This window comes from Osmia bicornis, chromosome 2 (assembly GCF_907164935.1).
Source record: "Osmia bicornis bicornis chromosome 2, iOsmBic2.1, whole genome shotgun sequence".
Lineage (NCBI taxonomy): Eukaryota > Metazoa > Arthropoda > Insecta > Hymenoptera > Megachilidae > Osmia > Osmia bicornis.
This window is the reverse complement of record NC_060217.1, coordinates 7,996,912-8,019,204: the sequence shown is the minus strand read 5'-3', so window position 1 is coordinate 8,019,204 and position 22,293 is coordinate 7,996,912. Positions and strand designations below refer to the sequence as shown.

General features: G+C 33.9%; 6 protein-coding genes and 2 long non-coding RNA genes across 14 annotated transcripts; 4 read left to right on the top strand and 4 right to left on the bottom strand.

Annotated features, from left to right (window-relative positions):
* Positions 1–2,332: 2,332 nt before the first annotated feature.
* LOC114875638 (inositol polyphosphate multikinase) lies at positions 2,333–7,361 on the bottom strand. 3 transcript variants are annotated; one of them, XM_029186122.2, is made up of 6 exons: positions 7,071–7,357; positions 6,608–6,719; positions 5,492–5,811; positions 4,364–4,540; positions 3,885–4,145; positions 2,333–3,616 (listed from the first exon to the last, which is right to left on the bottom strand). In XM_029186122.2, exons 3-6 carry the CDS (start codon positions 5,655–5,657, stop codon positions 2,928–2,930), a joined length of 1,293 nt encoding a protein of 430 aa, XP_029041955.1. In that variant the 5' UTR covers positions 5,658–5,811; positions 6,608–6,719; positions 7,071–7,357; the 3' UTR covers positions 2,333–2,927. The 3 variants fall into 3 exon arrangements, with proteins under 3 accessions (XP_029041955.1, XP_029041957.1, XP_029041956.1); XM_029186124.2 differs by having other exon boundaries at positions 4,484–4,540; positions 6,608–7,361; XM_029186123.2 differs by lacking the exon at positions 6,608–6,719.
* LOC114875639 (meiotic nuclear division protein 1 homolog) lies at positions 5,872–9,808 on the top strand. Of its 3 annotated transcripts, none has more exons than XM_029186127.2 (5): positions 5,872–5,892; positions 8,917–9,156; positions 9,230–9,335; positions 9,416–9,562; positions 9,615–9,808. In XM_029186127.2, the coding sequence occupies exons 2-5, from the start codon at positions 8,930–8,932 to the stop codon at positions 9,750–9,752; spliced, it is 618 nt and encodes a 205-aa protein (XP_029041960.1). In that variant the 5' UTR covers positions 5,872–5,892; positions 8,917–8,929; the 3' UTR covers positions 9,753–9,808. The 3 variants fall into 3 exon arrangements, with proteins under 3 accessions (XP_029041960.1, XP_029041959.1, XP_029041958.1); XM_029186126.2 differs by lacking the exon at positions 5,872–5,892 and adding an exon at positions 7,454–7,733 and having other exon boundaries at positions 8,920–9,156; XM_029186125.2 differs by lacking the exon at positions 5,872–5,892 and adding an exon at positions 7,455–7,733.
* On the bottom strand, positions 7,918–8,702 carry LOC114875640 (zinc finger HIT domain-containing protein 1). Its single transcript, XM_029186129.2, has 2 exons — positions 8,475–8,702; positions 7,918–8,410 (listed from the first exon to the last, which is right to left on the bottom strand). The coding sequence occupies exons 1-2, from the start codon at positions 8,614–8,616 to the stop codon at positions 8,088–8,090; spliced, it is 465 nt and encodes a 154-aa protein (XP_029041962.1). The 5' UTR covers positions 8,617–8,702; the 3' UTR covers positions 7,918–8,087.
* On the bottom strand, positions 8,614–10,384 carry LOC114875641 (general transcription factor IIH subunit 5). 2 transcript variants are annotated; one of them, XM_029186130.2, is made up of 3 exons: positions 10,135–10,384; positions 9,828–10,025; positions 8,614–8,885 (listed from the first exon to the last, which is right to left on the bottom strand). In XM_029186130.2, the coding sequence occupies exons 2-3, from the start codon at positions 9,923–9,925 to the stop codon at positions 8,699–8,701; spliced, it is 285 nt and encodes a 94-aa protein (XP_029041963.1). In that variant the 5' UTR covers positions 9,926–10,025; positions 10,135–10,384; the 3' UTR covers positions 8,614–8,698. The 2 variants fall into 2 exon arrangements, with proteins under 2 accessions (XP_029041963.1, XP_029041964.1); XM_029186131.2 differs by having other exon boundaries at positions 9,796–10,232.
* A 628-nt stretch (positions 10,385–11,012) lies between these two features.
* Positions 11,013–13,821, top strand: LOC114875660 (cytochrome c). Its single transcript, XM_029186204.2, has 4 exons — positions 11,013–11,128; positions 12,411–12,460; positions 12,776–12,917; positions 12,997–13,821. Exons 2-4 carry the CDS (start codon positions 12,422–12,424, stop codon positions 13,140–13,142), a joined length of 327 nt encoding a protein of 108 aa, XP_029042037.1. The 5' UTR covers positions 11,013–11,128; positions 12,411–12,421; the 3' UTR covers positions 13,143–13,821.
* Positions 13,822–13,910: 89 nt separating this feature from the next.
* Positions 13,911–15,207, top strand: LOC114875659 (putative protein TPRXL). Of its 2 annotated transcripts, none has more exons than XM_029186202.2 (2): positions 13,911–14,416; positions 14,816–15,207. In XM_029186202.2, the coding sequence occupies exons 1-2, from the start codon at positions 14,046–14,048 to the stop codon at positions 15,051–15,053; spliced, it is 609 nt and encodes a 202-aa protein (XP_029042035.1). In that variant the 5' UTR covers positions 13,911–14,045; the 3' UTR covers positions 15,054–15,207. The 2 variants fall into 2 exon arrangements, with proteins under 2 accessions (XP_029042035.1, XP_029042036.1); XM_029186203.2 differs by having other exon boundaries at positions 14,767–15,207.
* Positions 15,208–15,215: 8 nt separating this feature from the next.
* On the top strand, positions 15,216–17,458 carry LOC123989298. Its single transcript, XR_006830546.1, has 2 exons — positions 15,216–15,858; positions 15,957–17,458. It is a non-coding gene; the product is annotated as an uncharacterized LOC123989298 (long non-coding RNA).
* A 991-nt stretch (positions 17,459–18,449) lies between these two features.
* On the bottom strand, positions 18,450–22,199 carry LOC114875661. Its single transcript, XR_003789268.2, has 2 exons — positions 21,788–22,199; positions 18,450–20,344 (listed from the first exon to the last, which is right to left on the bottom strand). It is a non-coding gene; the product is annotated as an uncharacterized LOC114875661 (long non-coding RNA).
* Between the last annotated feature and the right edge of the window lie 94 nt (positions 22,200–22,293).

The following is a 22,293-nucleotide window of genomic DNA, read 5'->3' as shown; positions in this document are numbered from 1 at the left end:
CTGACATATGTGAACAGTTTCCATTGTTCAGTTTCACCGATGCAAATAAAAATCTGCTCCTTCTGTTGGACAATTTTCCACGTTCGATAACACTGATTGACGAGCATCGACACGCCGTTATGTGATCACAACCGCAACAACCAGCAATGCAACTTGCAATAGCGATCGTGTTAACCCACCGCAAACATTATACGCTTCCATGGCATTGGTATGATCAGGCTATGTTCAATATATGTATGTATACATGTATTGTATGTATTTACAAATTGTCATTCATAGGAGAAGCGTAATGTGTGAAATGGTTCGAAATTATTGATTGCCACCTAATCCTTTACCCGCATCCGTTTTCAATTTACCACCATAGGACACAGTAAATAATGAAACGAATCAGAGGGAGATTTTGTTCAGGTAAATAATATTAAAAATTGTATAATTAAATTTAACGGAGGTTCGTTATGTTTATTAAAATTAATTTAAATGGAAGAAGAAAAGTTTTAGAAGAAATTAATATTTGGACATTACATTATTTTAAATGATAATTATTGCTGTAAGTTTCATTTTATAATACTAGCATTAATTATTCAACCTTGCTTGGGAATCTCAGATTTAAAATATTTGCAGTATCTAAAAAGAAATTAAGTTATTAGCAAAATTAAAAATATGATTTATACAGAGGTATTATAAAATATTAAAAAATAATAAAACTCATATAGTATAGTAGAGATATATGTACTTCTAATTATTTAATTCAATTTACACAATAAATTAGATTGTCAAAGTTATTAAAAATTAATTTTGTAATACAATGGATGAGTTTTCCATTTTACATTATCAATGTAAAATTTTAATAATTTTTATTAGAATTATCTTACTATCTTCATTTTCTAATTACTTGCTGAAAAAAGAAATTGTTAGTCTTAATCACCAATAACCAAGGTGATAACGAATGTGTTAATTGAAGAAGAACAATAAAACTTATTTATGATTTGCATGTTCGCAATCAAAGTTGAAAGACAAAAAAGCCTTGCGGATCGAAAGTTTTCCATGAAAGATGCAAAACGTGTGGCACGTAACGAGGCTCGATTTCGAGAAGTCAAGTTGAAAACTTTTTAGCCGGGTTATCCCGATGGAATGAACCCGAGAGGAAAGGAGTTCGCGTTCTCGTGCGGTTAACAACCGCGGAATTTAAATGGCAGCCACGCGTTCTCTATTCTTCTATTTCCGCAATCGGAGTACTAAATTTATCGCACCGACTCCATCGCGGCGAACCGGGTAAAACTCGTTACCAGACTAATCTTTATCACGGTACACACGATTGCAATCGCCCGAAATTTTCACGAAACCAAAATCAAACGACAGCTTCGTTCTTCCTCTACCTCTATTTTCATTTAATGAAAATATCGAACGAAACGCGAAGCGAGTGAAATGGTACCCGTATCAAATTATTCCTCATTAACACGTCGAATGTTTTCCAGGCTATCCAGTGAATTCAAATTTATTAACCAGACGGTGCAAAATTTATAAAATATTACTGTAGATATTTAATTATATTCCTGTAAAAATTTAATTACACGACTTCACGTTGCTTCATTGACTCACGAAAAATATGAAAAACATTTAATTTATCAAATAAGATATCTACTATTATTATCTACCATCACTGCTGTTAGTATTCTGACTATTGTTATATCAAAGTCAATTTCCCCCTCGCCAAGTGTCACACGATTTGACGTGACAGAAACGAATGTCTCTACCCTGTGATCGTTTCTGTCACGCATTCGATATCAGAGACTTTCGCGCTATTCAGAACGCGTAATTCAATTTGAGCCCTGGTAATCGCGTTTGCGGGTTGATTAGCAGAACCGCTCGCCATTAATCGTGCTACGCGGTAATTGCGTTAGGTACCGATATACCCTCGAAGGCTTTCTCTGTTCGGCCGCTAATAATCATCACGAATTTATCGGCTCTACAGTTCTCTGAGCGTTTTGTTACAGTCGTAATTCACATCAAAGATGACTTTCCTATGTTTCTTTATATTCCCCAATAAAAGGGGTTGCAGGACTAAGAAGGCTACTTCGCTTTTTGGCATTTTAACCAGATTAAAATTAGAAGAAATTCTTTAAATTTTTAGTGACGAGTCACTGATGTAATTAGGATTTTTGTCTGGGGTGGATTGTCCTCCAGCTTTAATAAAAGTGTTAATTTTTCTGGGGTGGTCCAAGTCCACAAAATTTCAGAATTCTAGAAATTTAGAATTTTTAAATTTTAGGGGGTGCCTTATCATGCCTGTGTCCATAATTAATTTAAAGGAATAACAGTAAACTCGTCCACCTTTGCGTTAACTGTTTTATTTTTTTTTGTACCATATCAACATAATTTCCGTAATTAGTAGGTATAATTATAGAATCTCGTCTGCACAGGAACAGCGTAAGAAAGTAAATGACACGAGTAACAGATGACTACTACAATCGTGCGAGAAACGAATACATACGTTGTCGATGCTTGTAAATGTACATGTGTATAATAAAACAAACGAGTAAGATTTTTCGTCACTATGGAATAGCGACAAACGAGGTGCAACGAAAAAAAAAAAAAAATGATCGTTACAAATGATTACATCTGGTGCGATACAATTAAACGTTTGATTTTTCAGTGCTTCTGATTCATTGTGCCAACTACAAATATCAGAAACATTTCATGAAGGCTCTGAGACAACGATAAATACTTAATTGTTCGCATTACATGCTACGTGTAGAAAGCTTTCACGAAACGTTTCTATCGTGCATTGAATCACAAAAGTACGATTTCCAGCTTGCAATTTCTCGCTGGCCCTAATGTCAAAAACATATTCTAACATCGTTTAAAGAATACAAAAGTACGATTGCATCGAAACGTATAACAAGGGCGTTCTACGTTATCGACACAGTTCATGCAGCGTGATCCTTTGACACAAGGAACATCTCCACGAGTTTGATCAGATTCTCGATCCCCTCTAAATAATTCATATCCAAAGCAGTTGGATCCTCCGCTGGGAAGACGTGCGTGAAATCTATCATATTTATCCGTACCCAATTCTGTTTCTCTTCCGAAGAACTGGTCAGTTCGTTTAACAGGTCATCGTAATCCTCTTTCATTTTAACGATGTCATCATCGAAGTTGTTCACGTAAGAATGGGTGCGACATAGTCGGCCTACCCTTAAGTCCGGACTACAGGATCCGCTTCTGTTCAACGTTCTCTCCTTTTCAATCTTGTCGTACTCGCTGCTCAAGCTGATGCTTCTTTTAATAAAATGCACCCTCTCCATCGTTCGATTTCTGCTCGTTTCGACGCTGTTCGCGATCGATTTGCCGGCCGCATTGAACACGCTCGATTTGGACGCGTGACTGTTCGACGAAGTGAACGTTTTCGGTAGGCGCCCGGTATCCTTGTTACCCAGACGGTGATAATGGCGCAGCCTTTTCGCGTCGTATGCCACCAACAGGGAACTAGAATAAAAGCGGAACAACCGCTGCGTACGAAAGAACAGTAAGATCTTCCACAAGAAAGACAGAAGCTTCACAATCAATTGACGACAGGGCGGTCTTTCTGGACTTATATTCAGGAAGATTTTCAGCGCTGCGCAGGAAAGAAAAGGCACTGTTTGCAGTATTTGAAGAGAAATCAAGAAAAGAGAAGAAGAAATACAGATATATATATATATTTTTTTTTTTTTTAATGTGTTCTTGGAAGTTCTTCCAGCATTACGTACGATCCAACTGTGACATTTTTAATTATAACAATTACATATACGGTCAACGGAACATCAAAAAGGTATTCATGAACGATAGTGTGTCTGCTTTGTGCGATAATGTGATTTAGATAATGAATGAAGTTGATAATATACCTTCCACGACACCTTTCGCATCGAGTGTCTTGCCATAATGTTTGCCAAACTTTCTTAACTGGCTGGAAGAGGCGCAGTATACTTGAAAGCCAGTTATACAGAAACCGTAAGTGCGTTTTGACTCGGCGTACTTCAATTCTTCCTTTGCCTTCTTCTCGGAACTGGCTAAAGGATCCCACGTTCGTTTTCCTATCTTTATGTCCATCACGCACGGTTCTGCCATACCATCGGTAATGTCTTTCAGGGTAAGGAATGTTATTCCTAAAATTAAAAAGAAAAATTAATCATTAGGTATTTATAAATGACTAACAAGAGTAGATCGGTAATGCAATAATTTAAAAATAAAATATATCTGGATCCAAGCACCGGAATGTATTTCCTAAAAAATTATTTTTCAAAAAAATGGACTTTATACATTCTGACTCTCGGGTTCAGATATAGTTTTTATTAGAAACGTGGTAAAACTTTAATGTTCTTACGTCTGCCAAAAACTTGGAAATCTGTCGTGCCGTAATATCTTGGAACGTAATTTCTTAATTGTAGCAGCATAGGATCTTGGGACACTTGTAAATTTTCATAGAATGCAATTTCTCTTTTACCTAGCATTGGCTTCATGACGGGTTTAAATACACGGCCATCCGACCTTCGTAACATACCTGCAATATTTTAAACAATCAATTTTTTACAATATTGAATTTTTTAAATAATGAATTTAGAAACATACGCATTCGATTTGATGAGATATAAAAGTACCACAAAACTGTACCTATAATTTATCAATTTAAAGCTTAAAGTTTCATAAAAATGATCGCATAAAGGTTTTGTCAATAATTTTAATATAAAATGAATGGTTCTTTGTTGGAACAAACAATGGATCAATCAATTTATAACTTATCGTTATTATAATCCATTAGCAAATATTCAATTTCGAGATATGTGAGGATATTATGAAAAACGATTTCAGGGTAAAACAAATCAATAATTGCTTTATCAATTAGATATTCATTAATCGACAATGCTAAGCTGTAAATTGATCGATCGATCTTTTGCCCCAACATAGAACCAGTTATTCTAAATTAAGAATATTAATGAAATATTTAAATACATAGTAAATTTTATAACATTTGAAACTTTAAATTGATATGCCATAAATACTATTGTGCAACACTTTTATATGTCATCAAGTCATTCTGGACTTTCTATGTTTCGAAATCCTGAAATTAATATGCAACACCCTAATAAATGAGTTAAGCTAATTTGACCTTTGACCAATAGTTACAGGAAACTGTTACGTAAACATAAATGCAACAATGCTTTATCAAAAATTTATAGCAAAATATACTACTATAACCGACAGTGTTTAACTAATTTGTGTGTTTGAACTACGTTTACTATTCATAAATCAGTTCCAGTGTTGTACTTACGTGTGCACAACGAAAGTAAATTCAATTTTAGTTTCTAATTATAACTAAATAATGATTTAAAAAATCATCTGATTTGAAAGAGTTAACAATAGGTGTTAATCGAGTTTTATTATACATATAAAAAAAAAAATCGTATATCTATATTTTCGATGAAATTACTAACTACTAACATTGGACGCTTACCAATCATATGTCGTTCATCGTCGAACGGATGTCCGGACACCCGGGATTCCAATGGACTTATTCCAACAGGAAGTCCACGATCGGACGGAATTTCAGCTACCTCCGTATTCGAAAGCTTATCGAGATGACTTAAAGTTTTATCAGTCTGAGATTCTACGGTCGTCATTGTTGCTGTACTGAGCGGTACGCGTTAATTACTTCAGTAATTAAAGAGCGTTGCACGATTCGCAAAGATCTTATCTTCGCTATAAAATCCACCTTTCCCACCACCGATTAAACATGGAAGATTATTTGATTTATTTTCGACCGTTTTGTTCTGCCTGTAAAGACAAAATTCAGTTAATGAGGAAACTCAATACATTGGGCATCTGATTGCCTACGTGTACGTTCAGGGTGTCCAGGTTAATTTTTTACCATAATTTTTTAAACAACTGAAAATAGAAAACTATTGTTCATACGCAAATTGTACGATACGAAGAGGGAAATTTATTAACAGAAATGAATGTTCTTTTTTTTTTTAATATTATTACATTAGAACATATAGAAGTTCAAGTTCAAGTTCGCTTTTTATGAGAGTGGACCAAGCTATAGGTCTAAATAAAATGGCGTCGAAGGAGCATGATGTATCCGTCACTTCCGGAAGTGCAGGCGTTCCAAAGACTCAAGTGTCATCTTCACTTTTTGAAATGGAACTATATTCTTCTCTATACGTCATCGAAGCGCATTTTTATTCCCCGCAAAAAAGTATTAAGGTACTTCAGTTGAAAATCATTAATTCGAAAAATATTTTAGAGAGAGACCACCAGGTTCTCCTTATCTCTCTCTAAGATATCTTTCGATCTAATCAATTTTACCAGGTACCCAAGTACCTGGATAATTTTTAATAGAAAATACCAAGATACACAAAATTCAAAAAAAACAATTTTTCAAATTGGATATGTCTTAATATTTTTTTAGTTTGAAATCTTTAGAAGATCTGCACTTCCGGGTCGATACATTCGTCACGTGATGCTGCATTCGATACCAATTAATACTTCCCAATGACATTTTTTTTCTATCTTCGTTAAAAATTTATTATTACTATTTCGATTGATTCAATTTTAAAATGAGCGTTACCTTTGATTATTCCTTTTCACTCGCACATCAGCGATCGTTAACTTTTGTACTGATTGTACCACAGGTAAACTCACATCACAATGAATGGTACTGCTAAAAATCTATCGCTGCACTTTGAAATGATCGAAAAGTAAAATAAATCAAACATTTCCCGCGGCACTTTTGAAATATCCTATCGAGATACTCGTTTATCCCGCTAGAGAGCAGAACAGGTTTGCGAAAGATGTGCAAAATTCGCGCATTTACCAACAAATCGTGATATTTGTTGCTCTTTTAAAAATGCAATGGTAACAACAGTATTTGAATGATTAAAGCTCAAACAATTTTCTATTCTAATTAACATTTACAAAATAGTAAAGCGTATATAACGTTAATTAATACGAGAATAATCGTTTTTTTCAGGAATCTACATTTTGAACAAACGAAAGAATCATAAAATACAACTCATATGAGGTATACGTACATTTATTGGAAATAACAGAAGAATAATTTATTAGCCACTCTTCTTTTACAATTGTTACATCTATGACATGCCTATATTATTATAACCTAAACGGTAACCAAATCCACAACAACACAATACAGTATGCTCAAATATGTATCACTTTCACGTGAATAATTTCGTTCAAATCCGTCCTTAGATTAGGCGGAAAAGGATTAGATTCACGATTTTAAATTTCACATTATTACAAATGTACTTATATCTCTATTAGACGTCTTTCTACCTTTCTACCTTTTTCTATCGCTGTCTTTTTCGTCACAGTGTGCAATGATTCTTCTATGCACCACTAGAGGGCTATTGTTTTGAGAGATGAAAATCATTCCCGCCTTGATCTACGATTCGGCATTCTTTGGTTCGTTGTCCAAAAATTGCACGGGTTGACAGAAAGTTTCTTTGAGTTTTTTTTATTTCATTATTGCTTATAACATATCGTAACCTAAATATCTTGACCGGAAGTCAATGTTTCTTCAATGATATTGAAGTAATCACAATAATTTCGTGATCATAAATATACGTCATACTGTAAACTGTTATATTCGTAAAATAATACGAATTATTTACTGTTGATTGATGTTATTTGAAATATATATCATTTTTTTATAATTAGGATTTACGATATAACAGGTACGTTTCAAAACATTTAACAACTACAATTTTTAACACAAAAAATAATCTTTTTCTTCATTTTCTCATACTTACACTTTGTAATAAGTATTAGTAAATTTAGAGAAACGAGGCATTATAGAGTTCTTCTATTGATTTAGTAAAGCATGTTAGAAGATTGAATACAAAGAAAAGAAATACCATATGATAGTATAAAAATATGTAAATTTATTTATTTCTCTATATACTGATAGTAATGTATTTATTTACAATGAAGACAATGTATTTTTTACAACTGTTCACATGAAAGATCAAAGTTTAAATACTTTCTTTGTGTAATATAATTAAGCTTATAACTATGATAACAATTATTAATTAAGCTGTCCATTTTAAACATCTTGTGTCAAGATGAGTACCTAAACATTTCATGCTGCAATATCTAGCACCACATGGAATGCATGTATAATTACTAGGGAAACCACAAACTGCACAAAACTGTCTTTCAGGAAAACGAGATGGGGGTGCTTGTGCAGATGCATAATTAGGAGGATTTGGATTAATATTCAGATCTTCTTCTACTAACTGAGCAAATGTTTTACGAAAACGTTGTTTGTAATATTCTGCTGATCTAGTCTTTTTCCTTCTGCCACCTCTGTTATCTAAAGTTTCTTGAAACTTTGGAACCTTTTTACTCATTACTGAAACAATTATGTTATTATACAAACATTTTTAATACATTTTAAATCTTCATATTATACATACCTAAATCTGCATGGGGGTCATCATGAAAATTATCCTGTTCCAGAGCTTCCAATGCTTTCTTTTGTCTACGTTTACGAGCAGCTTCATCGAGCATCCTTTTCTGATATGCATCTTTTATTCTACCAGATTCTCGGGCAGCCATTTTTACTTATCTTTTAATAAATTAGAGTTTTTAAAATGTTTCCACAATGAAATAGAAATACAAATCTCTTCTTAACAATTATTTATATTCCTTTATCTGCTAGAGGGAATGATATTTGATCCATAAGATCATCTACTTTTGCTTGTAATGTATCTAAAATATCAACAGAGATGAACAAATGTCTTTCATCTAGGTCTTGAATAATAAATTTTCGTCCTAAGGCAAAAGTCTCATCCAGGTGTAGAAGGAACTGCTTCATAGCTGCATCACTGTAATCATAAATTTATTATTTTGTTACAGCAGGTTTCTTAAAATGTCAAAAAGAAAAGGAATTTCTTTGGATGAAAAACGTGCAAGAATGCTTCAAATATTTTATGAGAAAAAAGAATTTTATACTTTAAAAGAATTAGAAAAAATTGCTCCAAAAGAGAAAGGGATTATAGTACAATCTGTGAAAGATGTACTTCAAACATTAGTTGATGATGGATTAGTTAGATCAGAAAAAATTGGTACTTCAGTATACTTCTGGACCTTTCCAGGGTAAAAATTTTTAGTTAAAATTATGTAATTATACATATGATATACGAAAACTAATAAATAAATAATTATATAGAGAAAATATTACTGCGATAGAACAAAGAATATCTGAGGCTTCCAAAAAAATAGTAGAAGCAGAATTTAAGCTGCAAAAATTAAAAGAAGCTAGTGCCAAAGAACAGGTAATAAAAAACAATAATATGCAGTTAATTAACAAAGAATTTTATTAGTTTGTAGGTTATAATCTTTTCAAAACACACAGATAGGAAAAGAGGACACAGAGGAGAGGCAAATTTTATTGCACGAACTAGAAGAATTAAAGGCCAAGGAAGTTCAATTAAAGAAGCAAATTGCCAAATTCAGTGATGCTGATCCAGAAGCTATAGCTAAACTTGTAGAAAAAGTGCAGGTTAGTAAAAACTCGTAATTTAAGTTTATTATTTACAAATAATATTTTTTAGGAATATAAGGATGCGGCTAATGTATGGACGGATAATATTTTTGCTATACAAAGTTGGTGTAAAAGAAAGTTTGATATATCTGAAGAACTTCTTAATAAACAATTCAACATTCCGAACGATTTAGATTACAAAGAATAGAGAATGGTTGTAACTTATTTTAATTGACATTAAATATACAAACCATTCGACTAAAATTCCTTTTGTGACATTTACCATGACTTTATTATTCCCACTTTCAGTGAAATAAAGTCAATTAACTCTTCATACGCACTTTTATCAGTGAGTACAGCTAGTAGAAGGTCGAAGACCATAGAAGACTGGACATGGCTTTATCTCAAAGGGTCGTGAACTTGTGCCTTGAGAACAAACGCCATCTGCTTTATCCTAGTTAAAGTTCGACCGCTGCACCATCTATACAAAAGCGGCGGAATACATATCCCCTTATTTTATTTTCTGCGTTCATTTAATTTGCTGTAATTATCTTCTTAGCTTATTGAATAAATTCCTTAGGAGAACGAACGTGTTGATTTTATTACTTCCGTCTGCACCCTTTATATCTCTGATTCCACTATATCTCTGCACCCTTATATCACTGCACATCTTGTGGTGTCAGGAACTCCGATTACTCTCTGTGCAACGACAAAATATCATCGTGGGGTGTCAGAGGCCCCTTTGACTTTCTCTGCTCACCGACAAAATTTCATCTGGGGGTGTCTGGGACCCCATAAATAACATTACATTACAAATAGACTTTACTTGGGCGAAGCGGACCCCATAAATTATGATCTCTCGCAAACAAAGGCATGTCCAGTCTTCTACATCTGTAGTCACTGCTTTTACATTTAGAACAGGCCAGAATGTTTTAAAATGGCTGCTTAGTTTGCTATATACACACAATATCATAAACTCTATTTGTCCTTCAAATTTCTAGATACGAAAGTCACTAGAATTTACTTCTCTGCCAATTCAGCGTAATATACAATACTTGACGACAGGGACGCTAGTAGCGTAATTTTGACTTCAATTATTATTTATAATAATGAATTTTAACATTATTCAAACATGGAAAAAAATAAAGGGAATTAAAGTAAATAATAAATAGGCAAAAATAAAATTCTACTCGAATCAATTTGCATTACGGAATGAAGTTATAATTGTATATACTTAATGTAAGTTGATTTCGATTCCTTGTTATGTATATTAAATTCTGAATACCTGTTCAAAATTAATTACTCATTATAACTTATTAAATTACAAAGTAAATAGTTGATTTTTAGTTAAGCTTGAATTTCGCGGGAACTATTTCACCAATCATGAAAAAGAATTTTAATAGTAGATCTACTAGTACGCCCTCTGGACGTACGTTTCCTAGTTTTATGAATTATTGCGTCAGCCATTAAAATACTCTGAATTCAACCTCAGAGGAAGTCAGTAGTTACTCATCGATCGAAGCTTCTATTCACGGTTAGACTACCGTCGTCTGTAATATTCTTACTCGCGCGAGTTAAGTTAAAGTAAGTTTGATTTTCTTCTTTTTTTTTAATTGTTCAAATTATTGATTAATGTGTTCGTGTTCTTTATTGAATCAATATATTTTTTATGAAAATTTTAAGAACTATACAAGCATTTAAAACTGTGTAATTTAGCAATTTAGTGTGCATGGCGTTTATAGCACGTGCAATTGAGTGACGAACATTGGGAACCCATAGCTAACGGGATAAATCTTTTCTGATCTTACTTCCATTAAATCTTTTAGTTGCTTAATAAAATACTATTATAAGATGTTCAGTGTTACATAATACAACTATCCTTGAGCTAGTGCTCTATTATTACATTTTCATTAATAAAAATATCTAAACTTTTGTCTAAAATTCGCTTTCTTATTTATTTCAAATTCAAATTATCTTAGCACGCGTGTGAAAAAATGGTGTTAATTAATTATACAAGAAATTACTTATATATACAGTTAAATACAAAGGTCACTTTTTTATGGCATTATCTTTCCTTATGGTCCTTTGCCTTTTTTAAAATTTTTTTATTTATTGCAACATATTGCACAACTCTGTGCAATTCAAGAAAGTTTAATGAAAGAAAATCACCTATTTTTATCTCATATATTCCTCTATGAAATTTTAGATTCAGTAACCATTTTTTGCTTGCACTGAAAATATGCACGTATCAGCACCGCGAAAAAGGAATTCTACACGGAAACATCGATTTATAAATTTATCATTTTTTCCGGATTAGATTAGACTGAAATTAATATTGCATTACTAATTTTCGTCATATTAATTTATTAGAGCAATGAACAAATAATTGTTACTTCAATGTCACAGTGACACTTTTGAAACTAAATGCTTTTGTGTTTTATGTAAAAATAGAAATGAAAATATGATTAAATCCTTCCACAGTTATTAAATATATTCTTTCATTAATCAAATACCAACTATTAATTATTTGACCGTTTTATCGCTTCGTATGTTATTCATAATTTGACACGTGCAGAGTGTAAAATCCAAAGTACCACAATTATTGACGCATCCTTTTTTCAATATATAAAATTTTATTTTTTTTTTTAATTTGACAAATGTATTTGTCACACGTGCATATAAGCAAATTTCTTGTGCAATGATATTACGAAACGTAAGACTTTTGTTCACGTGCTTCGTACTTACGTAACGAATGATGTATAAGCTAGAATTGTTCATTTATTTCTACAAATAATAGTTAGTAGATATTTTTGAACGTGTATTTTTTATACGATACAAATTTATGTTTTAAACAATGTTTTTATAGAATAAGGAATAATGGGAGTTCCCGCTGGTGATCCGGAGAAGGGAAAGAAGGTATGTAAATTAAAAATATAATATTTCAATAGTTTATTTTTTCATCAAGTTTTAATTAAGTTGAAAATGTTCGATGTTTAAAATTGGTATCTGTAAATGCGCGCGAAATTTTTATTCAATGACGTACAGATTACGTCTATACGCGATAAGCCGACATGATTCATATCTTTGAGATAGTGTCAATTTATCGTTTGATTTCAATTATTGGTTTAAAGTAATGAATTTGAGATTAGATGACAAAAATAAAAATTACACAAAGCTTGTTTTAAACTTCTATTAAATATTTGTATCTTAAATGTAAATTTTTTTTGTTAGCTTTTTGTACAAAGATGCTCACAATGTCATACAATTGAAGCTGGTGGTAAACACAAGGTAGGACCCAATTTACATGGAATAGTGGGTAGGAAAACTGGGCAGGCACCCGGTTTCTCTTACACGGATGCCAACAAAGCGAAAGGTACTTTCTTTCTTTTTCTAATAAAACAGCTGTTAATAAATTTATTTTCAAAATTAATACTATATATTTACCATTTTAGGCATCACTTGGAACAAGGACACGTTATTCGAATATCTTGAAAACCCAAAGAAGTACATTCCTGGTACAAAAATGGTGTTTGCCGGTTTGAAGAAACCACAAGAACGAGCTGATCTTATTGCGTATATTGAGCAAGCTTCAAAGTAAACTTAACACTCGTCGAAGATGATCAGACACGCTAGACGTGTTGGGAGGATGTTGTAGAGGAAACTAGTACTATTATCATTTCAAACCTCACGAACATCCGGTTAAATCTCATTCGACTCATTCATTAATTCTCCCCCATCTGGTACTCAAGTGTTTGCAAAGTCTGAATAGTGGAAAATTGTTGTTGTTAATTATAAGTAGGTATATCGTGTAACTATGTACAGTGACAAGAGTCAGACTAGAACCGGCTAGAAACTGACCCTACTTCATTATTAAAGATATTGCGGTGCTCTCTCGCTGTGGCTGCGCCACATGTAGACTATGCACTATTATTTATTTGTGATTATATGCTGTTCAACTTGTACTACAAACTATTTAAATTGTAATGCAAGAATGTAAAAAAAAAAAAAATACAGATTCGGCGAGGAATTTGTAATACTCATTTTCTTCTATGTTAAAAAAAAAGACAAAGTACAAAAAGCAATAATGCGATACATCTCACTGAAAATTAAATTTAAATTTGGGTAACATTGAAACACTGAAATGCTTAAACAATTTAGTTCATATTAATTGTATGTACAAAGGAGGAGATAGTGTCAATAGTTAAAGTTTTGAGAACTTTAAATGAATTCTATTCGAATAACGGATGGAAATAAAATAAATTAAATAATGAAAATTATATGGTTGTGATATTTGAATTTTTTAATCCATTCTTAGAACCGTATACGTTCAGATTAGTATTTACATTATTGTGATAAGAATAAGGAAGGATGTGGTTAAAAAACTGCCAGGAAGTAACGCCTTTTTCCAAGTTTTATACACTTTTCTAAAATAAGTTCCTGCAGTCGAATGCAGTAGTTCGCGGTATTACGTTCGTCTAATCATTTTAAATTTCAAATTATCATGGAAAATTTCTCCGATCCTTCTGAAGAACGTGAAATATCAAGTGATACTAATAATACAATAAAAAATAAAGAAAACTCTTTAAGACTTCGATTAGTCCGAGTTTTTAGTATTGGAGCTTTGAAAAGTCCGAAAAGTCCGGTAAGCGTTTCGAGTTCCCAAAGTACAAGTCCTGGTGGCAATAGTCCGTGTGCCAAGTCTAGATATTCCTGGCAGTTACCTTTATCTAATAAAGAGTGTCATACACCGTCTTCAACGGATAGTGGTGTTTCATTTTCATCTTCAAAATCAATGCCAAGTACCGCGAATTCTCCAAGCAGCGCGTTCAACCCTCAAAGTCCTTGTTCTTCAAAGTGGTACGTCAGCGAAAAGTGAGTTTTTCAAAAATTTAATTGTATAATTAAAACTACTAATTATTTAAAATATTATATTTTATAGTATAATTCTTGATAATATCCAACAGCATATTTGATATGTATATTATTACAATAAGACTTGATTAATTAAAGTTAATTAAGGACCTCGTTTTTAGTAATACCTTTAGAAACAAAATTTTCTATTAACAAAACAAAATTTGCAAAGTAGAAATATTCAAAGTAGAATCACGTGTCAAAAACGCCTTACTAGCTGAACATACCGTTGCATATACGCGCATAGTATCCATAGGAGGTTAGTATTGGAAAGGTGGATAAAAATCAAGCAAGCTTGGATGATTTATCAGATGAAGCAATCTATATGAACATCAGGCGTAAAAACGGATAAATAAATAGCTACTTTGAAGATACATTCAAGCGAACGCACATCGGTAGAGAAGCGCGAATGGGTCGATGCAGCGCCGGCGCTACAGGACGGAACCACCAAGACGAGCATCCCCACCATTTTCTCTTCATCGTCGAAACGATCGCGTCGACGTGTAGCCACTTCTCCATCCAGCGTTCAAAACAGAGCGAGAAGAAAAGAGCCTCCTCTATTTCTCTATCCCTTGTTCTCTTTCTGCCTCGCTTCTAGTCTGTCACTTGTCGCACGAATGCACCTCGTCGTCGTGCTCCGCAGAACACTGTACGAAGCGCTTCGAACCAGTGTACATCGGTTTGCAGCAAAGTAAAGTTGTCTCGTAATTGCCTCCTCGCGAGGAATTAGGAATTGAATAAAATTGACACAGGTACGTACCGTAGACGTCAACAGATCATTCATTGAACAATGTTCATTGTTTCATTAAAATACATCACGGGTTACGTGGAACACTTTAACGCGGTACATATATAGTTAGGGCAAGCATTGATGACAGTGACAATCCAAAGTGCCGCGCTTTTTAGCAAGAGTCATAGAGTCAGTTTAAAATAAAAATTGTGCAAAATAATTACGCGCGCCTAAAATGATACTTGCTCGAATATGGGTCTTCGCTTGGACTCTTCCAAGCATGTATACAGCATTACAGAAAAATCATGATACATATTTTTATAGATCTCTGATAAAGCTTTCGTATCCTGATAAAAACCTAGAGTGTTTTATAACGTAATCGCCTAGTGCTCGTATAGCTTATTTTTCTCACGACTATTGTTTTTAAATTTTGAATAAAACTGTGATTAAAAGTTTTTTCTATTTAGAGAATGGAATTAGAAAGATTCTCTTTCTTTCATCGATCCTGTTTTCTATACACCACTTAGTGGTTTATTTTTTCAACGACAGTGGTGTCTTTTGTCGAGAAAATTTGCGATACTAGAGCAACATTACATTTTACACTCGAGTCTTTCAAGTGCCTAAGGATGGCCTCGGGCAAAGAGCATGATTTAGGACGCAGAGTGTTTCCAAAGTATGTAGGTATACACGCGTATACGGTAGCACGAGAAGTACTTACATGATACATACGTGTATATGTACACGCGTGTTCGTATCTATACTTATTTGTAGCCTGCATCATCGGGCAAAAAGTAGGTCTAGGGAATCAGCTGACCGAAAGGGGCGCGTGCGCTTCGTTGAAAGCAGAAGACATTTGAAACGCCCACTATACACACCTACTCGCCGAATTCCGGAAAAAGGGAGTCTTCGGAACCGCGGATATTGATAAGGCTACAAAAAAAGACTTCGCGCTTAAGTGATCACTGATTACACCTACGCACACGTGCGCGGACACGTATTATATTTAGGAATGTAGGCCACGCGTATCGGATTGATATGACACTTTATATATTTAAAAAATAACTATCAAAGTATTATTTACTTCTTTTTTTAAAACACGTTTACTGCTACGCCAGTCACTGGTAACTGATACTCGGATGGCGGACCATGAAGAGAGCCCTAATTTTAATTCAATTTTGTATTTCTTATTATTTTCATTTTCCAAATATTATTTTGTTCCTTTAAAAGTGATGCTTCCAATATAAGAAACTCAATATAAGAAACTTAATTTGAAAATTGAGGCAATTGTATGAGGAGTGATTAAAATATGTGTTTTCAAATTGAATGACTTAATTAATTTTATTTAAAATTTTTTTTAGTTAGTTGAACATGTTTGTTGAGGAAAGATTTTAAAATTTAATTTTGCCCCATCTGTTGCTTAACCGTTATATCAGCGCACTTTGCAATGCACACGTAACGAATCTTTGACCATGACCGAGTGAGCGTTTAGCGTGGACAAACATAGTCAAGATTGATATGACATTTACGTAAAGAGCAGTTTGATTTTGAAATTGTCAGTTTTCAGTGGCTGCGAAATATACGCTGCTCTTTTTACTTTGAAACAGTTCGCGAAGCTTTTATCTTCGCATACGCGTGTACAGTCATTCGTACTATAACGATACTCTCTCCATTGCGTAAAACGGCTTTCTTAAACAAAAGAGGATTTGTCGGTGAAAGGCGTTTCGTTGTTAGTCGTGAGAAAAAAAAGTAGTGCAGTGACATACGGGAAAATCTCATTACTTAACCATACTACACCAGCTTGCCTTCTGTAATCGTAAAATCGTTATGAACTAGTTCATTTTGTTAAATAAAAATCTTGATATTAACCCTTCTCAGTCGAGCGAGTCGCAAACTAAATTTTCTGCCAATATCAATACTAATTTATCTCTTTTCTCCTAAAAAAAAAAAGAGTTACGACAAAGTGAATTTTTCCGCATTAAACAAACAGTATAAGTCAATTAGCTCGAAAAAGGTAATAAAGCGCGCAAGGAAAGTAACTACGGTGCATTAAGTTAATTACTATCCGCAATTATTTTTTTCTTCCTTCACGACACAGTGAAACGCTATCATCGACGATGCTTCCGCGTACGTATATAGAACGTCAGCATGAAAACGCGGCGGATTCCCATCGTTATGTCATCGTAGCATCAAATTAGGAGGTAAAGTAACGAGGGAAAGCTAGCTTGATTAATTGTTCCGATGATTCAGTGATGAAGTACTCGCCGCAGCAGCAACAACAAAAGGAAAGGAAGTCGGAGAGCGACGTATGCTCGATCGACGCGACACCGACGCGTCGCCGTTCGACGTCGACGGACTGCAAGAATTCCTCGGTTTCGACGACGAGGAGCTCGGTCTGTCGTTCACCGTCCACGGGGATGTTCGCCTGGATGCGGGTGTTCCGACTCGCGTCGATGCTACACCAGGTCGGCTGCTAGAGCCGAGCTTACGCAGCACCTCGTGCCGCAACTTCATAGATGTATTTAACGAATTCGAATTAAAAAGAAAATAACAGTACTCTGTACACGTGTTTGGTGCACGCGTGCGCGCGCATCCGGTCTGCGCCTGCACTTATGCAACCAGCGCGGACCGCGTGCATCGACACACGTGTACATACAGGTGTATCCGACGACCCTTTTTCTCTAGGTCGCGATTCACCTACACACATTAGGGTGGTCGGTTCCGTAACGTAGGGACGACCGACAGTAGCTCAACCATAGTGCGTTACGCAATTATGTGTTAACAGCCAAACGGGCGTCGTACTTGCTACGTTACGCCTACCATGTAGAGACGACGACGAGTTTGCGTGTACGCGCCATTACGGATCAACCGGCAGGACGTTTCCGTAAACGCGTATACACGCGTGTGCATCGTTACATAGAGCGCAGTATCCGGTTCCAGTTAATCGATTGGTCATTTGGGAACCGTTTAATTAGCACGTAAGCATTGAAATCGGAGGTAATTCGTTCGCGACGGTGGTGATACATGTACATCACCGTCTAAACCCTCGGTACGTTTATATTCTCTTTCAGTTGACACCTTACGAACGGGTTACGCGTGTTGTACAATTTACCTGCCATAGTGAATACGGTTTCTTAGCTTGTACGTGAATAGTAATAAGGATCTAACGTGGTGCTATGTTCAGAACATTCCTCGATTTATTCAACCCCCTTTCGTTGCTATACTTTCACTCGTCTCTCCCTACCTTTCTTCTTCATTCTATTTTTCTTGTGGTATTGATTCGATTCGGTGGATAACGATAGCCATGTAACGGTGAATATCGACTATTTTTTTTTGTACGAACGTTAAATAATCGTATACGGTTTTTCTTTTCTTTTTGTTTTTTTAATTTCATTCGAGAATGTATACAACTGTTTTGCATTTATTTTCTCTTGGAAAATTATTTTCCAACCGAGGCATACAATATTGCGCGCGCTTCAGGTATCTACGAATTACGAATTTACATCCGATTTCACATCCCAGTTATTATTCTGCGATCACTACGGAGATTTGTCAGTGTTATTGATATCGATCGATATATTTTATGACTACGCAAATCGACAAATAAACTCGATATTTGCTTTAACTCGAGATCTACTGTTTTATGTGCCAATCCCAAAAACATCCCTGAACAATTATTCTGTTATCATAAAGTTATAGCAAAATTACGACCTGTTTTTTTTTTCTTCTTAAAATATACATTCATTTTTGAATAATAACAAGTTCTGACGGAAAATAATGTTTAATGGTCGATATAAAGAGCGATCAATAAAGAGTAGAACTCGGTCATGAATTAAAAGTGTGACATTTAGATCCAGTTTTTTTCTTCTGTTTCTTTATTCTGACATAAATAACGTGTTAAGTTACTGAAAGAAGGTGTAATTGAGTAACAACTATGAGCCATTTGTAGAACATACGGAGGCAGAGAAATAATAAACGAAAGTGAGTCACAGTAGTGGGTTAAGAATAGATATGTTCCTTTACAAGGTAAGCTCTATATTGAATTGAACGGAATATTTTGCAAAAATGGTTACTCTCACTTTTTAGGAGCTCTGTGAGTGGATCGTTGAGCAGCTTTAATTTAAAATTATAATTTAACCGTGTAGTTTCTCTAAATATGGGTCATTGGAGTCACCAGCTCATATATGTACAACGACAGATCAAAGCACGTATGTCTATATACGTCAATGATCTCACATTGTCAGCTTTATTTTCAAGGATCAATTTCTTCACGAAACACGTTCAAATAAAACTACTTATCCTAACTCCCTCTTTAAATCTAACCTGGGTATATTTTATTTAAAAGTAAAATAAGAAGTAACTATTGAAAATAATACAGATTTGGCTCTGTGATTTGAAAAGCAATTATATTAATTGCAACTTAAATATATAATGAGTAATTAATTTAAAGATAAAAAAATGTTTGAATATAGATTACAATAGAATTACAGATAACAGAATTATCGCTTTTTTTTGTCAGTTAACACACGTGATCTTTTATCAGAAAAACAAAAACAAACCTCAAACTTTAATAAAGCTTCGATTAAGCAACTTTTCGTCGCATTGAACGTGTTTGTAAATAAACATATAACAGCTTATGCAATAATTTTGTTAGCTATTTAAAGATGTCCTTGCAATTTATTTGCAACGGTTTTATGTTTGTTATTTGAACAAAAGACGCATCTGTAATTTTCTCGTATTAATGTGATCGATGTTCACAAACAATAGAAATATCCGTATAATTATCGTCAGAAGATATCGTGACATTTATTTCATTTGTTCCATTTATTGTCATCGAACAATACTACCTCGTTTAACTTGAGTGATTAATTCACAGATTGAATATCATCCAAGAACTATCGTTTCATCTGTTAATCAGCGTCAAAGGAACGCTTGTGTAATCTTGTATTAACTGCATCCTGAATTCCTTCATTTATATCTATGACGTAAATACAGGTGCACTTCAACCAATAATGTCATAAATAATATTCATTTTCCTCTGATGTAGAATTAATTCCACCGGTTCCTTATCACCAGTATCTGCTGGCATTATCAGCTGCTTGTAAAACAGGTCGTGAATTCTGGTATACCGGATGTGGGTTTAGTTATCAAACTCCATTCTTCTATACTTCATTATGCCATAAGAAAAGACAAGACTAGGTTTAAAACATTTTATGAATTTTTAATTTTTGTATATAATACCTTAATACTTTTTTAGATAAAATGTTTCAAACGATTAATTTTATTTGGAAAAAATTTTATTGAAACTGTATATTTCTTTTGACATCAATAGATGCGTCTTTTTATTCTCTATAAGAAAGTATTAAGATCGTGGAACGAAAATTGATTAGTTCAAAAGATATCATAGGGAGAGACCACTAAGTCCGTCTTGTCTCTCCCTAAGATATCTTTCAATATAATCAATTTTCGATCCAAAGACCTTAATACATTTTTGTAGGGAATAAAAATACGAATTGATTGACGTATAGCAAAGTATACAGTTCTATTTAAAAAAATGAAGATGACCTTGGATTCATTGAAACGCCTTCACTTTCAGAGCCAATATATACGTCACATGATGCTTCATTTGACACCATTTAATTTTTCCTAATAATATTATTTTCTATCTTATACCATTTTGGAACTATAGACGAATTGAATGGGACACCTTGTATATGTAGAGTTCCTTTTATACGTCTGGCTAATATCTTAAATGTTTGCATTTGAAAATATACGAACTATCAAAGTTTTTCAAAAATAGCTTTTGAGCAATTGCGTCGCAAATCTAACAACTGAGCTTTTCAACTAACTGTCTTAGATTTTGCTATTGCAAGCTGGGAAGCCGGTAGAGTGGTTTAAAATTCAATATTTCCCCAGAGTATCATGGGATTACTTAATTTTAAGACCACTGACTCGAAATCTGATGTCTAAAATTGAAAATTAAAAACAGTAAGCCCAATATAGAGGTACCAAAAATGGATACTTCTCTGATAGTATCAAAAATAATAATTACATAATAATCGGAAGTAATGAATGAGATTAAAAATAACATCAATAGTTGGCAACGTTACGCACCAAAATTACACACTACTTATACACTTAAATATTCATAGAAGAATCAAGGTGATTGAATACCATGTTGTGACAAGTGCTTAAAGCGACGCATGGCCTTGTTATTCTGTTTCCTTGGGTTATAATACGCCAAAGAATTATTATATTCAAATTATATATGCTGATAAATTGCATTCATTATTATTCAATTTGCTTTTAAAAATTGGTGTTATTTGCTCTATGAATTACACCTATTTCCCCCTTATAAACTATATACTTAATTAATAAAGGAATCATATTATTACAGAGTAATTAATTTAATAAGCGGTTCGTGCTTTTTAATTTGATATGAATTCGCGCGTCTATAACAACACTCTCAGTGCCATCTGACGGTGAACCTTGAAAATTGTTGAAGCCGAAAATTGTTCGTAAACTAAAAAACTTTTAATTATTTATTTTTAAGTTTTGCTAAAATGAGGAGAAGTGGAATTAAAAGTAACAATTAATTTACTTACTTTTTCTATAATCTCACGGTCTGAAATACCGATGTTTCTAAAATCTTCATTTTTGTCTCCTGGTCTATTGCGCACTCTATGTTTTGGAACGGTGATTTTAGGAACTAAATAATCGGGAAATCGCAATAGTTGATAATTAAAAGAAAAAGGAGAAAAGATTGAAAGAACAACACTTTGAACCTTTTCAAACATTTAAGGATATCCAAGCAACGCAGAGTAATTCTGCTAATTTTAATTGATTTGGAAAAAAGGGACAGGATGCACAACGACATCTATGCAATCAGCCGATAAAACAGAAACTTTAAAACAACCCTCTGAAGTCCGCCACTTTATCGGCCAACCACTTTCGCTGTTTGGTCCAGTTTGGAACTGTGGGTGGCAGGTAGGACAAACTCCGGCAAGGAGGGCTGAAGGGTGGGAGGTGTACGGTGGTAAACACTCGCGCAAGAAGTACGTACATAGTCTCGCGAGGACTCGTGCCGCGATTACGTCGTTCCGGGTATCCG

What these genes read in the sequence shown, in the direction of transcription:
- LOC114875639 (XM_029186127.2), top strand. Translation starts at nt 8,930, where the DNA reads ATGTCAAAAAGAAAAGGAATTTCTTTGGATGAAAAACGTGCAAGAATG. An exon ending in TACTTCTGGACCTTTCCAGG is followed by an intron (nt 9,157 to 9,229) that starts GTAAAAATTTTT and finishes ATAATTATATAG; the next exon opens with AGAAAATATTACTGCGATAG. An exon ending in AAGCTAGTGCCAAAGAACAG is followed by an intron (nt 9,336 to 9,415) that starts GTAATAAAAAAC and finishes CAAAACACACAG; the next exon opens with ATAGGAAAAGAGGACACAGA.
- LOC114875659 (XM_029186202.2), top strand. Translation starts at nt 14,046, where the DNA reads ATGGAAAATTTCTCCGATCCTTCTGAAGAACGTGAAATATCAAGTGAT. An exon ending in AAGTGGTACGTCAGCGAAAA is followed by an intron (nt 14,417 to 14,815) that starts GTGAGTTTTTCA and finishes ATAAATAAATAG; the next exon opens with CTACTTTGAAGATACATTCA.
- LOC114875640 (XM_029186129.2), bottom strand. Translation starts at nt 8,616, where the DNA reads ATGGCTGCCCGAGAATCTGGTAGAATAAAAGATGCATATCAGAAAAGG. An exon ending in TGACCCCCATGCAGATTTAG is followed by an intron (nt 8,411 to 8,474) that starts GTATGTATAATA and finishes TAATTGTTTCAG; the next exon opens with TAATGAGTAAAAAGGTTCCA.
- LOC114875641 (XM_029186130.2), bottom strand. Translation starts at nt 9,925, where the DNA reads ATGGTCTTCGACCTTCTACTAGCTGTACTCACTGATAAAAGTGCGTAT. An exon ending in GTGGGAATAATAAAGTCATG is followed by an intron (nt 8,886 to 9,827) that starts GTAAATGTCACA and finishes TTATGATTACAG; the next exon opens with TGATGCAGCTATGAAGCAGT.
- LOC114875638 (XM_029186122.2), bottom strand. Translation starts at nt 5,657, where the DNA reads ATGACGACCGTAGAATCTCAGACTGATAAAACTTTAAGTCATCTCGAT. An exon ending in CGATGAACGACATATGATTG is followed by an intron (nt 4,541 to 5,491) that starts GTAAGCGTCCAA and finishes AAAATATTGCAG; the next exon opens with GTATGTTACGAAGGTCGGAT. An exon ending in TTTCCAAGTTTTTGGCAGAC is followed by an intron (nt 4,146 to 4,363) that starts GTAAGAACATTA and finishes TTTTAATTTTAG; the next exon opens with GAATAACATTCCTTACCCTG.
- LOC114875660 (XM_029186204.2), top strand. Translation starts at nt 12,422, where the DNA reads ATGGGAGTTCCCGCTGGTGATCCGGAGAAGGGAAAGAAG. An exon ending in ATCCGGAGAAGGGAAAGAAG is followed by an intron (nt 12,461 to 12,775) that starts GTATGTAAATTA and finishes TTTTTTTGTTAG; the next exon opens with CTTTTTGTACAAAGATGCTC. An exon ending in GGATGCCAACAAAGCGAAAG is followed by an intron (nt 12,918 to 12,996) that starts GTACTTTCTTTC and finishes TTACCATTTTAG; the next exon opens with GCATCACTTGGAACAAGGAC.